General features: G+C 43.5%; 1 protein-coding gene across 4 annotated transcripts in view; it reads right to left on the bottom strand.

Annotated features, from left to right (window-relative positions):
* The window catches only part of PLCB4 (phospholipase C beta 4), a 1535154-nt gene that overhangs the window by 516051 nt on the left and 1001801 nt on the right, over positions 1–17302 (bottom strand). For all 4 annotated transcript variants that reach the window (XM_069608295.1, XM_069608297.1, XM_069608296.1 and 1 more), the window contains exons 15-16: positions 10755–10848; positions 3562–3641 (exon numbers count right to left, since the gene is read on the bottom strand). In XM_069608295.1, the coding sequence (XP_069464396.1) occupies positions 3562–3641; positions 10755–10848 (174 nt within the window). The remainder of the gene's footprint in view (positions 1–3561; positions 3642–10754; positions 10849–17302) is intronic.

Below are 17302 nucleotides of genomic sequence, written 5' to 3'. Positions count from 1 at the left end.
TCCCAATCATGGCAGGTTGGGTGACTAAGGTCCCTATTTTAGTGCGCACATTATGTAACCAGCTATTGAAGAATGTATTCAGGACTTACAAGTGGCTGCAGAAGGCATATCTGCCCCTACTGTACAGAAGGAGATCAGGGGGGAGTTGGACAAATTCCGAGCTGGCAGGCAAAGAGAGGTAAAGTTCCTGCAAGGAAAAGCTGCAGTTCGGAAATATGGGGAAGGTCAATACCCCGCTAGGCTGGTTCCATGAGCCGCTGCACAGGAATACTGAGGGAGCATATCCTATCGATTGAGGACATGCAGGGGAAACTGAAATTTGCGGATGGGGAGATCCTTCAGGAATTTTGTGCATTCTATTCAACAATAAAATCACCAATTTGTGAGTCTACCCTGTCCATGTCTCACTTGACAAGCAAAACAGACAGAGTACAAAGGATGAAAGCCAGGCATTTTCAAGGCCTTCAAATCTGTTTTTGTCATGCATCCGCTCCGGAACTCAACCGACCAGCCTGCACGCAGCCCAGCAGAAATCAGCAAGGTGCGCTCACCATTGCGGCACAGGCCGCGACATCCGCTCCAAAATCCATCCGCACGGCTGGCAAGTCACCTTCCTTCACCATGGAAACACTGGTAGTGCAGGCCGCATCAACACTGGAAGTTGCCATCGCGCCTTAGGACACGCCTGGCACCTGCGCTCCTGGCGCTCACGTGACCTGTGACCGGCGGAATAAAGGAGCACCACTCACGCCGGTCGGTGCTTCTCAGCTGTTCTCTATGGCGTGTGTGTTCATGATTGCTACCTCGTTTGCTTCTTGGATTCCGGACCTCGTTTGCTTTTCGACTGCATTTGGTTTTTCCTTTAGATTTGCACTTTTCTTTGGACTGATTTACCCGTACTGCTTCTACATCAGCTAACCTTCTCATGGATTGCCTTGCTACTCTGTTTTTGCTTAGGTACTTGGTTAATTTGGATACCTGGATTTTTTACCATTGATCTGCCTCTGGATTCCTGAACTCTGCACCACATTGTTCCTTGCCATTTGGTAGGGGACGCTTTTGGCTTTATCCAAACTACGGTGGCACCCCTGCAAGTGTTAAAGCCAAGAGACTACTCCTCTGGCCTTCTTGTCAGCTTCACCCCGACACTCCATTAAGGGAGGAACAGGCAGGGAATTCCAACTTCTCTGGCCCTCCCATGTGGTAGGTGCCCCTGCATGTTTCTTCGTGTTTGTGCCATTGAGAGATTACGTCAGAGCATTTCCTTTAATACACCTGTTTTCCTTTGCAGTCATCTGCGACCCAGTGTTTCCTGTTCCTGCCACCTGTGGCCCCAATAACCGGTCAGAAAGTCCTTCTTGCTTTCTCTCTGACTGGTACTTGGGGACGGAGGTATTCTAATCCACGTGGACCTCGGTTCTTGACAGTTTTAGAATGGTTTAGGGAATCTGATTGGCAGTTCAAACTTCCTGAGTCTTCGGCCTTTTAATAAATGGCAGATCTCGAAACGTGACTGTCTTCCTCAGGGATCATACCATTTCTTGACATAGGTGTCAACTTAGAATAACTCAATCGCTTCTGCTGCCCAGAGATGGCCCTGGAGCTTAACTAAGCTTAACAGATGACTTGTGTTACTGGGAAATAATCCTGTTGAATTTAAGAGAAAAGCACAGTTTGGCGCACAGCATCAAGGGACAATAACTGCAAAAGAAAAAAGATACAAAAACAATTTTCGCCAAAAGTTACACTGTGTGAGGAGTATCTAATGTTTGGTGTCTGGCAGATTGGGAAGGTTGACCAAATACAATTCATATTCAGGAATAACCTCTTGTTTCCCATCTATCGATTACCCCCTTTTTTGATAGTCTGATGTCATATCTTCTCACTCTTGTGCATCATATGGAGGCATATCAACTTCCTCCTCCTCTTCCTCCTCCTCCTGAACACCATCCTCTGGCAGGTACAAAAGTGCTTCATGGATAACTACATTTCTTCATGATGCACCAGATTCTTTGGAGACCGATAACCCTGTTCTTTGCAGCGGAAGACGTATGCAGCCACTGCTCGAGCAGCGTGACTGGCACAGAGGCACATGCAGTATGTGGGCTTCTCCATCAAAAGCAGCAGCTGCTGTAGCACTTGAAAAAGGTCCAATTGATAAATTCAATCCTCGTCCCTTATCCCGTATCCCATCATGTTTAGATACTGCAGTAGATTCAGACATGCTAATTTAATACACACTTTCCTTTAATAATTGCAGATGGGGTTCTCAAAGCTTTGGCCTTCTCCTACCCCTACAAAAAGTAATGTGGCTTGTACTGCTCCTACACGCAAAATTCACAGCAGGTGAACCCATACATTATTTTCCCCAACCTCCTCCAAAAGTAATCCCACCCTAGTTCCTTAACTCTATCTAGGTACTGCTATGGATGCAATTGTAAACTAACCTATACTATCCTAGATACAATCTCCTACCCTAATAGGCCTAAGCTACTCTTGCCTCTTCAACTGCCAAAGATTGACTATCCCATGTTTCTACTCACCTGCCCTTTACAGAGATGATGTCAAACCCAGAAAAACATCACATCTCGACCCGTGTGGAAAGCCTGTATACGTGTTCCTGGTCAAAACCCTAGACATTCTATGGGTTTGAGTTTTGTACAAACTGTCCCACTCATGCTTAACCCCCTTGGCCAAGTGATGCAATCAAGACCATTACAGGTGGAACAAAGTGAAAAGTGGGACTAGGTTCATAATGTCGTGAACCAACACCTGAAAGGGATTGTTTGTTTGTTTGTTTATTTATTTGTAATGTGCTCCCAACCTGGAGGTACCTGGGCGTAGTTAAGGACATGCATTGTCTTAGTTACACATTAGTCAATCTATATTTACATGGTTACAAAAAAAGCAGGATAAATATACAGTAGGGCCGTGTATGAACATATGATACAGTACAAAACTATACCGTTTTTACAATACAGGGTGAACAAATTGCCATCAGAAAATAATTATATTACATACAGACATGCATACACTTGTTATGCAATAACAGATAGTCTAAGACTATAGGATTTTCAGGAGGGTAGCAGTCGGCCAGAGTATGCAAAGGATCAGGGTAAAGACAAGTGGTGGGGAGGGTGGGCGAGTGGTGGCTATGGACTAGTATGGTGTGTCATTGGAGATGGGGTGCAATCTATAGTTCCACAAAATGGGCATCTTTTGAAGTACCCAGAATCTATTCTGTCCCTGGCAGGTAGCATCTCGAACCTGGAGAGACAACAGCAATTACACAGAGTCCTCACAAGTAAGACTCTACAATCAGAGTAATATTCATCCAAATGTACAAAGCACATCAATTCCAGAGCTGATCTTTCTTAATTCGGTTCACATACTGGGGCAGATTCACAAAGAAGTTACTATAAATAACTCTGACTTACTTGCGATATACTGGATGAGAGTTAGTCATAGTAATATCGTATATAATATTCATTTGTGATTTTCTGCAAAACACATGAATTTTTAATCAATTCATCAAAGCGTAACATTTAGGTAATACTTTACCTGCAGTGGTTTTCAAACGATAGAATAACTGGATATTGAGATGTAACAAATGCCGTGTCTTTAATTGCTTGAATAACATCCTGCCAAAAAATATGATGAAGAAAATGTTAGTACTATAGTTCCTTTTATGGTAAAAAAAAACAAAAGAGAATCCGTTTTCATTTGTTTGTAGCTCCCCTCTGCATCCAGTTATCTGAATGAGGAAAATAAGTCAATGACAGATGCACTGTCGTTATCGGGGGCAGGCGGATTCAGTATGGTCCATATCTTTCACTCTGTGCCATAATGAGGTGGCCTAGTTGCAACCTTTTAACCAATCATACGGGCTGACATGCAGTAGTGCTTCAGCCATTCTGATTGCCCAAAACACTGAAATGCTTCAGCAAACGTGATTGGATAAAATGAATGAAACAATCAGGTGACTGTTAGACAGGTTTGATTATGGTCCTGTTCTGCTGGGAGACAAAGCATTCCACCGCAGCAAGACATGTTATCTCTTACTCGTCAGTGAGAGAGAGAGACTGTCAAACCATAATTGTTGAATAATTTACCCTAAGGTACAAACTCAATACAATGACCAGCAGTTTAACCAGTGTTTGCTAGTATGACATTTGTATATGACATAGTTTTTGGTGTAGCTCTTCTGAAAAAACATCAGAATATTTTTCATTCACAATTTCAGTGGCATGCACAAAGCTTATTCGAAACAGGGGGAGGGTGCTTAGCCAATCAGAACACTGTATGCCACCCACATTTTCCAGCCACCTCAGGCCCTTCCCTGGGTGGCGACATCTTGATTGTAGGGAGGCAACAGGGAGCCTCTCCCTGTTGCCTCCCCAAGTCCTCACGCTTCCCTCCATCCCCAAATACATACTGCACCCTTTCCCGACTCCCACCCTCCCTCCCCAATTACCTGTTGGACCAGAGCTTTGTTCTCCGGTCCTGGTGCTGCTCCTGCCTGTGGCTGCCATTGTACAGGAGATTGGGCTTGTGCAATATGCGCAAAGCCAATCTCCCATAAAAATAAACAAATAAACTATTCACACCCCAGACCAACGCCGGCATCTGATTATGAATCACTCCCACTTATGTGGGCAGACAGGGCCGATAACGGCCTGGTGGTCCATTACCAGCCATGTACACCCCACTGAATGAGGGTGATTGCTACAGTCATTACATTAGAGTGAGATCTAAACATTGAGTAATGCCAGTGGCCAAGTTAACACTCTAGTTAACTTGACTACAAGTTAACACTGTAGTCAAATGAGATGGACATATCATATTTGCATGTATTTAACTCAGTGGTGTTGAAGACATTGGCATGTAAAGTATTAGCACATGGAAATCATTATTGACTTCCTCACAGCTTCCTCACAGCTAATGAAAATTTCCAGAGTTCAAACATTGGTCCTTATTATAAGTTTGCCGGTCCGGCAACTACAGTACCGGTAAGCTTGCCAGTACCATAGTTACCGAGTTCTGCTTGCGGGTGCCTTTTTTCTCGCCAGGTCTGACCTGGCAGGCGGAACGATACCCGCGAGCAGAGCTTGTTGGATGCACCGGCACCATTCTGAATGGTGCCGGGGCATCCGACCTCCCCATTCCCATTGAGCCCTAGAGGGCTCAATGGGAATGGGGAGCATTTAATGCCAGCGCCCACGAATGGGCAATTACCGGGTCCGGCTGGGCCGTAATTACCCGACAATTGCCCATTCACGGGTGCCGGAAGAAATTGCAAGTTTGGCGGCAGCCTGACGGTTTCACCATATCATATCACCATAGAGAAAGTCAAAACACACGGAAAAAACACTTTTTCTTTTAGAGAAACCGTTTACTTTTACATTACAGCGGTATGCATTGTTAGTATCGGAAAGAAAATAACCACACAGATTTTAAACAGCACCTGATTAATGACAAAAAGTCAATTTTTTTGTTAAAATATATATGGGTGGTGGGGTAAAGGATTAAAAGGGGTAGGGCTAGTTGGGGGAGGGCTAAAAAAGGCTGTAGAAACGGGAGGCTTGGAGGGAACCCCAAATAAAAAAAATTAAAAAATCGACTTTATTCATTTTTTAGGTGTCGTTTAAAATGTATGTCCTTATTTAGGGTGTCGTTATAAAGACACAGACCCATTACAGCTAATGCTTGCTCATGTTAAACCTGTTCCAGTTGAACCAAGTTTGCAATTAAAATGCGTAACTTATGATGATACCTTGTTATGTACATTTTACAAAATGAAACCACCTTTAATTTACAAACACAGTATGTCTAGTTACTTCAGTTATTATTAAAATAACATATTTCTCATCACCACCAAATGTCCAAAATATGTATTGCTATTATCAACATGTGCTAATAGTGTTATAGACATTGGGAGGGGTCATTATTGCTTTGGATACTGACCCTCCCCTAAAGTATTGCCTTAGGCGTCTCCTCAGGCCATAACGTGTGGGCTGGTCCTTATCTTGCGTTAATGACCTCTACCTCAGTCTTTAAGACAATATTAATGTCAGTATTATTGTGATCATGTCGGTTTAGCTTGCATAAACATGTATTTGTGATGTAACACCAACTTTGTCAAAGATATCATAGGTAGAAACAAGTCACAGGCACCCTCATGGGAGCTCCCCATAGGCAAAATCACATCTACCACCTCTTTGATGGAACCCCTCTTTTCCCAGAATATATTCCTGGGTATTGAGTCAAACTTTTTACAAGAAATCAGAGACACTTCTTCTAGAGGAGACCCTGAAAAGAATGGACAATAAAGGACCGGATGCTGCTTCATAACGATCTTCTGGTTGTTCCCACCACCATGTTACAGAAAAGAGTGATGTTTTGTGTCGTGAAGGCGGGACACCGGGGATATGAAACCACTCTAGATCTCATGCGTCTGCTAAATATGATGGAGCCAGGCCCCTTACGCTCTTAAAGGTCAGGCAAGCCACCATAAAGATTATTCTATCATCCACTGCCAGCCAGTGGAGGGTCGTGTGGACAGCCAAAACATGGGCAGACCTGTTCAGATGACAGACAAGTTGGACGGCTGTATGTTGGGCCGTTTGCAATCTCTGATGATTTTGGGGGCGCTTACCTGCAGCAAGAATGTGTTTTGGCCCACATAGGGAGACCTCAATCTTAGCCAGATTAAGCTGCAATTGATTTTCTGACATCCAGAGACTGACTGCTTCAAGATACTATGGCTCATTGCAAGTTCGGCAATCCAACCGGGGGTTGCCGCTGACCATGTAACACCACTAACTTTCAAAAGTATCAATGACTTAGCCCCCAAATACCTAACAGAAAGATTCAAAATAAGAACTTCTAATAGACCTACCAGAAAAGCATATACCAACCAGCTAGTTGTGCCCCCATTTAAACTGAGCACAGCCGGAGGCATCAGCTTCCCTGTCAAAGCATCCCAGTTGTGGAACTCCCTTCTTACCTCGTTAAGGTCTGACCAATCCTATCCACACTTCAGACTTAACTGTATTAAATGGCTCAAAGAAAATGACCTATAACTGACCGACACTAGGACTACTTACGTCTGACCGGTCTGTTAATCTGCAGCTGAACGCATACTTACATGCTCATCTCCCCCACTTACTCCACCTTGCTCTTTGACTTTCAATGTAAACTGTATATGCACCTCTGTGTACAAATACCTGTGTATATAACCATGGTACATTGTCATCCTCTTGCTGTTAATACATCCTGTAACTACTTGGAATGTGTAATTGTAACCTTTAACCTTAAAGTATTCTTGAACACGTGACCAGATACCTCCAGGTCTGGCGCGCGCTATAAATAAATTAACAAACAAACAAACCATTCCTGCTGCCTGATATCTCGGTGCCACCGGGACCTTACAAGTCACGGCGGCCCAGGATGTCAGGCGGCGGGAACTGTAAGTCCCCATGGGGACACGGAAGCACTGGCACTGTTGCTAATGGTGCTAGTGCTTCTGTGTGAAACATGCTTGCAGGGGCAAGTACTCCCGGCAGGTCAGACCTGCTGGGAGATCAGACCCCTACAGCATCCTCATAGTCTAGCAATCCGGAAAAGGTGCCGGTACATTGCTACCGCCACCCTTATTTCTGGACCGCCAGACTTAGAATGAGGCCCACTGGTTGATCCTAAGGAATGCTTCCCTATTTTGATGAACATCTGGGTGTCATCGGCATAAGAATGAAAGTTAATCCAATGACTTCTCAGAATGTTTATCAAGGGCTGTAAATAAAGATTGAAAAGCAAATGCAGAAAACACCACAACCCAAGGGTATGGGATCTGACAGAATTGCCCCCCACCCCCATTTGTACCTGCTGAAGGGAGACCTAAAACATTTCATGGCATGTTCAGAAACATTACCAATCTCTTTAAGGCGACTAAGCAGGGCCGAGTGATCAACCATGTAAAAGGACGCAGAGCGATCCAACATCACCAATAGGGAGAGATCTCCTTTATCCGCGGCCTCCAACAAAACGTCCTGAACTGCTAGAAGGACTGTTTCTATTCCAACCCTGTGTCCAAATCCAGACTGAAAAGAGTCTAGCCAGAATTCCTTCTCTAACTAAACCTGCAGTTGACTAGTAACTACCTTTTCCAACAATGTACCTGGCCATGGAAGTCCTGCAATAGGTCAATACTTCTGCAAAATGTATGGATCCAAGTTGGATTTTTTCAATAGGGGCATGACAACTACTTTCTTAAGATCCAAGGGTACAATGCCCTGTTCAAAAGATGTATTTATAAAATGTGTCATAAAAAGAGCCATCTCAATCCCCAGGCACTTTGCCATGCATGCTGGCAATGGAAATAAGAGATACTTGGTTGATTTCTGCTAGAACAGGACCACAATCAAAAAGCCCTGTACTGGGAGAAACCAGCAGTTGGGCTGGAACAGTATCTCTGATCTGGGTCAAACCTAAATTAAGAGAGGATTGAAGAGTTAGCGAAATGTTACTCTGAATAGTTTCTATTTTTTCTTTAAAAAACGTATTAAACCGATTGGTCTAACTCAAAGAAGGCTCCATCTGTGAGGAGAGAAACGTTGGATGGCAAAAATATGAAATAACACAGAAAAGCTCTCTGGGATGATGTTTTGCCATATCAATGATCTCATATGTAGAAGCACATTTTGCTCTAAAAATTGCTTGCCTATACTTCTTCAGTGCATCTTTGGCCCTATCCCATCCAACATTTTAACCTCTCCCCATTTCTGCTCTGCAGCTCTACACGGTTTCTGCAAAGGAATTAAATCCTGGGTAAACCAAGGTTTAGATTTACTTACTTTCATTGGTTTAAGTGGTTCTACCTGGGCACAAATATCGCTCAATATGGTAGTTTCAAGGAAAAAAAGGAATTACATTGAAAATCAGGCAAGAATTATTACCAGAGCCTGTATTCCAGGAATATTTGCTAAGTCCTTCATTCTGTGAGCTAAAACTGTAAATCCATCATTAGATGTAGACTGCTTCTCAGCATCATGCCTCAACAGAAACATGCAAGTGCAATGGTGTGACCAATGAACGGATAACGTATCTATCAGGGTTACATTGTTCCCCATTAACAATCAAATATCTAAATAATGAGCTTTATTATGAGAGGGAGATACATTCAGTGAAGATAGACCACGAGTGTCAATAACCTCCCAAACTTCCTTAGCATCCAGTTTGGACTGGTGATCCAGCCAAACAATCAAATCACCTAACAACAGAATCTCTCTATATTTGCTCCCTGATAGGGAGAGAAAGAGATTCAGCTGTTCTATAAAAACCTCAGCCGGACCTGGGGGTCTATACCAAAACACAACTTTCAGTGAGGATGAGGGGATGACCCAAATGACAAACTGACACACTTGTGACACCCCACCCCAATCTAATGAGTCTCAATGTGAAATATGCAGAGATTATTTATGAATCACTGATACACCTCCCCCTCTCATGCCCTCACGATCGATGGATTGAATTAAACATCCATCTGGAATCAGGTTGGGAAAGGATGCTTGAGAGCTACTGGGAAACCATGTTTCTCTCAGAAATAAAATATTGAGCTTGTGCTCCTCGATATAATCAAATATTTCAATTAGATGGGCAATGGCAGACCTGGCATTAACCAGGGCAGCCTTTTTTACTCCCAGCACAGTCGAAGGTGAAAGCTGAATATCATCCAGCACTTTTACACAGTTAAAAATCCCTAACGAGTCTGCTCTATTAAGGGTGTGAAGAGAAAACCTGCTTTTGTTATTATTAAAAGTTCGTAAGGTCGGGCCATTTATATTGGAGGCACATCATAATTATCACCACTTCCAGATGGAAATCACAATTCCTAAAGAAAATGAGATAATGTGAAAATTCAAAACAAAGAAAGATTCCAGCAACAAACGTGCAACACTTCTGGCTGACTGCCGCCCAGGCTGCAAACAGGCCTAAACAGGCTTTGCCTCAGCACTTTGTGCTGATGCAACCACTTTATGCCTGGGGCGAGAAGAAATGACGCGATTTGGCAGTGTGCCGCTAGAAGTACGACTGGGAAACCAAGTCCCGCAAAAAGCTGTGAGGAGACAGTAACTGAGCGTTACAGCGTCTCGGTGAGGTACAATAATAGTTAATAACACATCATCAAACTGCAATCCACTAAAAGATCATTCAAAATACGAGACAATCAATGTAACATAACTCCTAATGATGTATCATTTCTAAATTAATTAGGGAAAGGGATCACATCAAGACACAGTACAGCTGTTCTTCTGGATTCCTCCCAGGATTCTTTAACCATATCAATCAACAAGATGTCAAAGATCAGTCAACCTGGATAGTCACTCTGTGCACTGGACCAAATATATATAAGGAGAAAATCTGTCCACAGTTCGGGCTCCACGTTCTAAAATCTTCATCTACATCTGAGATTCAAAAACAACTTCCCTTATGTTTATAAAGGGCCAAGGCTCGACCTCTTCTGCTCTGTCTATGGCAAATCATTTCTTCTAGATGAACAATGTCTCTCACACACTAAGATTGCTGCTTCCCGCTCATCAGATGTCTACGATCAGACAAAGGTTCCATGGGCCCTACTGTCAGAACACAGCGCTGCTCTGGTTGGTTTTCAGTGACTAATAGCACCGGCTAATACATGCAAGAACGTCAACTTTTTGATAGTCAATTTTGTAATTATTTGCACATCTGCAACTTACCTTAAAGAGAATATCTGTACACATAGCTTTTCCATGCGTTATTATTGGTTCTTGATCTTCTCCTTTGCCATCCCAACAATCTAGTTCCACACACCTGAAGAAACACACAAATTATATTAACACGGTTTGTTCAGCTTAGACTGTGTATTTTATTGTGAAATACTGAAGAATAAGAAACCTTAGAAAAGTAATATTCTACATGTTCTGGAATCCCCAAAACACCTACTACATTTGACCATATACAATGGGGATGTTGAAATTAGGGTATCAGGTAATATTATCCCCACCAAAAATATTGCCGTATTTATGGTCGACGGGAACGATCATAGGTGATATTTTTAGTGGGGATAATATTAGTGTATTTTGGGAGAGGGGGTTGCAGGGGTGTCCCCTGCTCCTTTTAAAATAATACAAGGGTTGCAGGGGCATCCCCCACAGGTTCCATGCCTTAATATCGCCACGAAAATATGGTGATATTTTTGTATGGCGATATTTTTGCGGAGATATTAACACATGAAACCGAAAACAAACTGCCCCCTGTGAGACTCTAGATGGCACAGTGGAGCAGAGGGCATCTGCGGTCTATATAGTTCGATTAGTACTGCATGAAGTCTTACTTTTCTGCACAGTTTTCCATTGCTACAATTTAGCTCGGTCTAGAAATGGAAAATAAGCATTTCAGAGAAAGAACACTTAAGGCAGGTCCTCTGGGAAAAACGTTCACATCCTACATGGACACAGGAAAAGGTTGCTGTTGATGGCAGCTGGCCTCATCACTCTACTCAAGTGGGTTATGAGAGCTTAGCTATGCAGGGAGAACCCTGACCGGGTCTCATTTGGTCTTGTGACCTGGCATGCAATTCCTATCTGTTAATGCAGGACATGCCTACTGTCTCCCCTAGTTGCAAACATGCAATTTGTGTCTCTCAGTTTTGCCACCAGCCTGTTCGGATCACGGGTGGGATTGGGAAGAGTGTGTACCATAATCGCTGTGTGTGCTTCTTCAGTTGTCTGTAATTCATGGCCGTTGTGAACTATGCAGTTGCTTCTATGGCTATATAAGTATACAGAAATAAAAGAAAGTGTACCAGCATAAGAAGGGCTCCTCTAGAAACATCCCAACAAAGGCTCAGTCACCCGGCAATAGGTATCTTGAGTTTTTAATTGTCAAAAGTTAACATCGATTGCTAAAACATTTAAAAAATTCAGACATCAGTTGCTACGCTTGTCGATTTGCCAAAATCAAACATCAGTTACAATGCATTGCCAGCACGCATTTCCACCAACATGGTCCTTTTCAAGGCAAACCTCAAAAAAACAACTGTAATACGTAATTTATTTAAATAAAAAACAAATAAATACCCATAAAGTAAAAGGGTCATATGGATTGAACATTAACATCAAAACCATTTTGTAAAATATAGCATTTGAAATACCAGATAAAGAAATGGAGACAACAAATGGGGAAAACCAAAGGAAATACATGTTAGATTTTCACCACCCATTAACGATCCATTAGTAATTAAATAATGCTTACAAAGACCCATATCGATATGTATAGCGGAATATCATTCCATCATTCTATTCGATTTCAAATTACTGATTGATGTCTCAAATTGCTCCACATTATCTCATGATCATCTTTAAATTCATGTTATTAAGAACTTTTAACATTAACAGTAACATTAACACATACACACACATGCAAAGCTACAAGTATCTAAAAGGTATATTTACATGTGCTATTCATGCACATTATTGGGTAAAGGGCATTGACTGAAAGTGGGACTTCTTGGCAATGTCCTGAATGTGAGGGAGGAAGGAAAGAGAGGAGTCAAAGATGACTCCAAAGTTTCTGGCTTCAGATGAAGGAGAAGGGGAAGAGCCCATAGAGGATGGCCAGAGTGAGGTGAAGAAAGGGGGAGAAGGAGTTCCAATAGGAAGGATCTCAATCTTGCTGGCATTGAGGCAGGGATCATTGGAGGTGCACAAGGACTGGATGGCGGATAGGCAGTCAGGGATGATGGAAGATGGGTCAGAATGAAGTTTGAAGAAGTGTTCTGTGTTATCTGCGTAATACTAGAAGTTAGGGGAGAAGGTGGAAATGAGGTATGCCAGTCGAGCAGGATAGGTGTTAAAGAGCCAGGGAGCGAGGTTGGAGCCCTGGGGAACACGGCAGGTGGAGACAGAGGCAGAGCAGAAGAAAGATCCCAGAATAACCTGGGATGGATGGTCACTGAAGAAGGAGGTCAGCCAGTCCAGTGCCCGCTTCGAGATACCTAGGGTATCATGGAGCCATTTTATGAGGATGAAGGGGTTGACTGTATCAAATGCAGGGGAGAGATCAAGTAGAATAAGAACAGCAGGAGAGTCAAGAGAAGCGAGCAGTTCCTCACATGTGTTCAGAAGAGCAGTTTCCATGACTCGGGCAACCAACATGTTCAGTGTGCTAGATAAGCTGGGGCAAGGTCAGCTTCTCAAGGATATTCCAGAGGAAGGGGTGATAGTTATGGGGCAGTAGTTGGCTGGACAAGTGGGGTCTGCTGAAGGTTTTTTCAGGAGGGGGCACACAAGGGAGTGCTTGAGGGAGGAGGGGGAAGATCCAGAAGCAAAAGAGTGGTTACAAAGATCCGCAAGTGCATGGGAAAGAGAGTCAATGTTGTCCTTAAAGGTTCTGGAGGAGCATGGAGAAACCTGTTTGGAGGAGACCTTCATAGAGTGGCCAACTCTGGTGACCTCATCAGGTGTGATGGGGTGAAGGATGAGAGAAAGGCAGAAGGAGGGTGAATGGCCATAGGAAGCAGGGGGGTGGTGGAGGGTGAGGGGGAGCGGGAGGCAAAGGTGCTCATGATGTCATGAGTTTTTGTGGTGAACTGTATGGCCAATGTGTTGCAAAGGGCCTGGAAGGGAAGAGGTGAGGAGGAGACTGCAGAAGGGTTGGTCAGTTCCCTGCACCGGAGACGCGAGCCTGGATGTGGGTCCTCTGTTGGCACAGATATAGAGTCTGTATTGCCTTTAGAGCAGGAGACTGGCCAGTTTGTCAGAGGGTGCAACTGAAGACTGCCACTTCTGTTCCGAAGCTCTGCACTTGCGTTGCAGGGCTGCAAGTTCAGAGTTTTACCAGGTGTTACGCTTAGAGGCAGGTTTCAGGCGGATCTTCATGACGGGGGCAAAAATGTTCAGAGTGTTAGCAATGGCAAAATGGAGATTGCTAATTGCTAATGCTGTCCTCAGTTAAAATTACGGCTATGCTGAATGCATGGTGATAGTTTTTCCCCAAGGTGGATGGAGTTCACACCAGCAATAGACTGCTCTCATTTTAATGAAGGATTCCCTGGTAAATAACATGAACCTCTTTTTTGCAGTTTTGGTCATTATGTCTTGTTTCAGTATTTCTTACAATAAATATTTAAGCACTGCAATGTTCAATCACTCGCGTCGGCTTAATAGTGTAAAACGTTTTACGCTATCAAACCAACGCAAGTGATTGGGACGCTGCATTTTTCAGGTGGGATTGAAACCCAGTGATTCAGGAAGTGACCACCATCATTTACATCCAAATACTTGGAACACTAAAATGGATGTGATTATGGATATACCCTGTTTTGAGAAAGGCTTGTTGTGAGCCGAAACACGTGTCAACTAAAAAGGGCTCTCCCATGGGAGATTTATGATTTGAATTTCTACTCTAAGTTTTTTCATTATTCAAAATTAGAATCATGTAACTCAACAACTAACAGGTGTGGCGCTGGCATTGTGTGAAAACCCCTTAAAAAATGATTCATCATTTGTGCTACTAGCGCAGTTGTGACCCTGTGTACATGGTTGTAGTGATTTAGCCTGTTAAATGTTATGCCATTGACAACATTTGCAACAAAGCTACAGGTTCTTTCTTCTACTTCATTCACAAATATGTTAGCTTGTTTACTGTTGAAATAATCCACTTCTAGCTTTAACACAGTAGGAACATTTCTTACTTTTCATTACAATCTTTTCTTGTTGCACATCATCCCAGAAACGACACCCTCATTCCGAGGTTGGTGGTAGTCATGGCACTATTTGCGCCATGACTGCCACCAATAACGGTACCGTGTCCGGTTTGGTGCAATGCGGATTTACCGGTCTAGTCAGACCTTGGTGGGACCGGTAAGTCCTCATTCACCAAACCATTCCCCATTCCCATTTGAGCCCCCATAGGGCTCAATAGGAATGGGGAGGGCACAAATAACGGGCCAGCGTATGCCAAGCCTGTTATTTGCGCCCAGGTCCCTTAACGGGTCCCGTCCTTAACACCTGGTCAGACCAGGCGTTAAGGAAGGGACCCGCTAAGGGACCTCGAAATAGGGCGGTAAGGGATTACCGGCACCGGTCTCCTTACCAGTGCCCGGTAACTCTTACCACCCTACTTGGAATGAGTGCCTGTCGAAGATGGGCATTCAGCACAATGTACAGACTACAACACATATCGACTGAAGAATCCTGGATTGGGTTTGCCAGCATAAATGTCATCACGGATAAGGTGGAAGTAAGGCCATGCCCTTGGTTGGACCATATGCTCTTCCACTTTAACCTTGTTTGTCCACCCCGGTCCAGGAACCCCAAACCAGAAAGGGGGGTGGTTACATCGAGAAACACACGCTGGCTAGCAGCTGCAGTACTAGCCCCCCTTTTTGAAGCTACGCTAAATATGCTACCTTAACTGGACTCGGCTAATAAAAGAGCTATGGCCTAGAAAAAATTATTATTTTTATGAAAACATGCTTGAAAAAGCCATAAACATAAAGGTGCCAGAAAAGACATGCCATATTCTGAAGAGGGAAGCTAACTGTTGGTGGTATCAGGTAATAATGTCCCCATACATAATGTCGCTGGGAAAAGCCATTGGTGACATTATATATGGTGACATTATATATGGGGACAGGTTGTAAAAGGGCTGCTCCCCTTGTAAAAAAAAAAGAAATTGGAGGTTGCGGGGGTGTGCCTTGCATGTTCAATGTAATGATGTCTCTGCAAAAAACTGTGACTTTTTTTGTCAGGAGACATTTTTCTGGGGACGTTATTACATGGAACCCTGTTGGTACTCGTATGAAATTCATCATCTTAAAGCAGACAAGCGCAAGGCTTTAAGTGCTGGAAGATGTCTATTAGTTCCGCAAAAAAAAAAATGACCCTTGATCAAAGGATAAAAAGTGCAAACTCGGACACTAAATAACTGTTTAATATGTTGAGCGAACTTGAAAATCTTGCCCCCGATTGCAACCTTGGCCAATAAAGAAAAGGAGTGGTGTGACTCCATTCAAGATGCACTGATCCATAAAATGAAAAAAATCCAGGATGAAATGCAAGCAAAACAGGATTTACATATAAAAGATATCTGCCATAATACCCCACATGAGGGTGATGTGAACTTACCCCCCCTTTGAGTTCGTACCAGTCACAGAAAACGAAATGTTGGCCTTGGTAAAACAACTGAGGCCCCCTTTTCTGTAAGGGTGATGTGTGTACATCGAGAGTGGCGAAAGTCTGTGCTGTTCAGCTCATCCACCTCATAACTAAATTTGTGAAGGTATTCTTCATGGAGGGCTTCGTGTCAGCTGCATCAAACATACATGAATCTCGCCATTACTAAAGAATCCTTCTCTGGACCCTAAAATACCCGCTAATTATAGACCCATTTCAAATGTGCCCTTCTTGCTGAAAACCCTGGATCGCGCTGCCTACGCGCAGTTACATGCCTATTTGGAGAAAAAACAGATCTTGAATCAAAGGCAGTCAGGCTTTCTGAGGGCCATAGTACGGAATACGCCTTGCTGGATCTTAAGGCAAATATGTTGGAAATTATAGGAGGAGGAGGCGTGGCCCTTCTGATGTTCATTGATCTCTCTGCAGCCTCCGATCTAGTGGATTACTCAATACTGGTTTCTAGGCTCAAACATGCTGCCCATTTCTCCACAGCTGCAGCCAAATGGATTGAGTCCTTTCCGTCCCAACGCACTGCTAGAGTTTTGGTTGATGACTACAAAGCAGAAGAGTTTCAAATTGACATGCCAGTGCCCTGCACTGTTTAATCTTTTTATGACACCACTCTTTGAACTACTTAGTGACAGGGGGGTCCTTTTCACAAACTATTCTGATGATACTCAGTGCCTAATCCCTCTGTCAGGAAACTATACTAGGGACCCTGAGGCAATCAACGGGGTGTATTCCATAATACAGACTTGGATGTTGGAAAATAGGTTGGATCTGAATGATGGCAAGACCGAAATCATGATTTTTGGCACAGCGGCATGCCTGAAAAAACTAGTACCAGAGTGTAGGGAGTTCCAAATAGCCGAATGCGTTATTCCCACCCTCCAGAAAGTGAAGAACCTGGGCATGGTGCTCGACCAAAAAATCAGCATGAAGGCTCATGTAAGCTTCCTAGTGTCCTCTACATCTTCCTATTTGAAATTGTTGGTACAATTGAGGCTGTTCCTGTCACATGACAATCGGGCAACAATTGCAAGGGCAATCATTGGAGCTAAACTAGATTATGCCTCCAGCCTCCT

This window comes from Ambystoma mexicanum, chromosome 4q (genome assembly GCF_040938575.1).
Source record: "Ambystoma mexicanum isolate Mex_15411 chromosome 4q, UKY_AmexF1_1, whole genome shotgun sequence".
NCBI lineage: Eukaryota > Metazoa > Chordata > Amphibia > Caudata > Ambystomatidae > Ambystoma > Ambystoma mexicanum.
The sequence above is the reverse complement of the archived record's forward strand: the minus strand, read 5'-3'. Positions and strand labels throughout refer to the sequence as shown.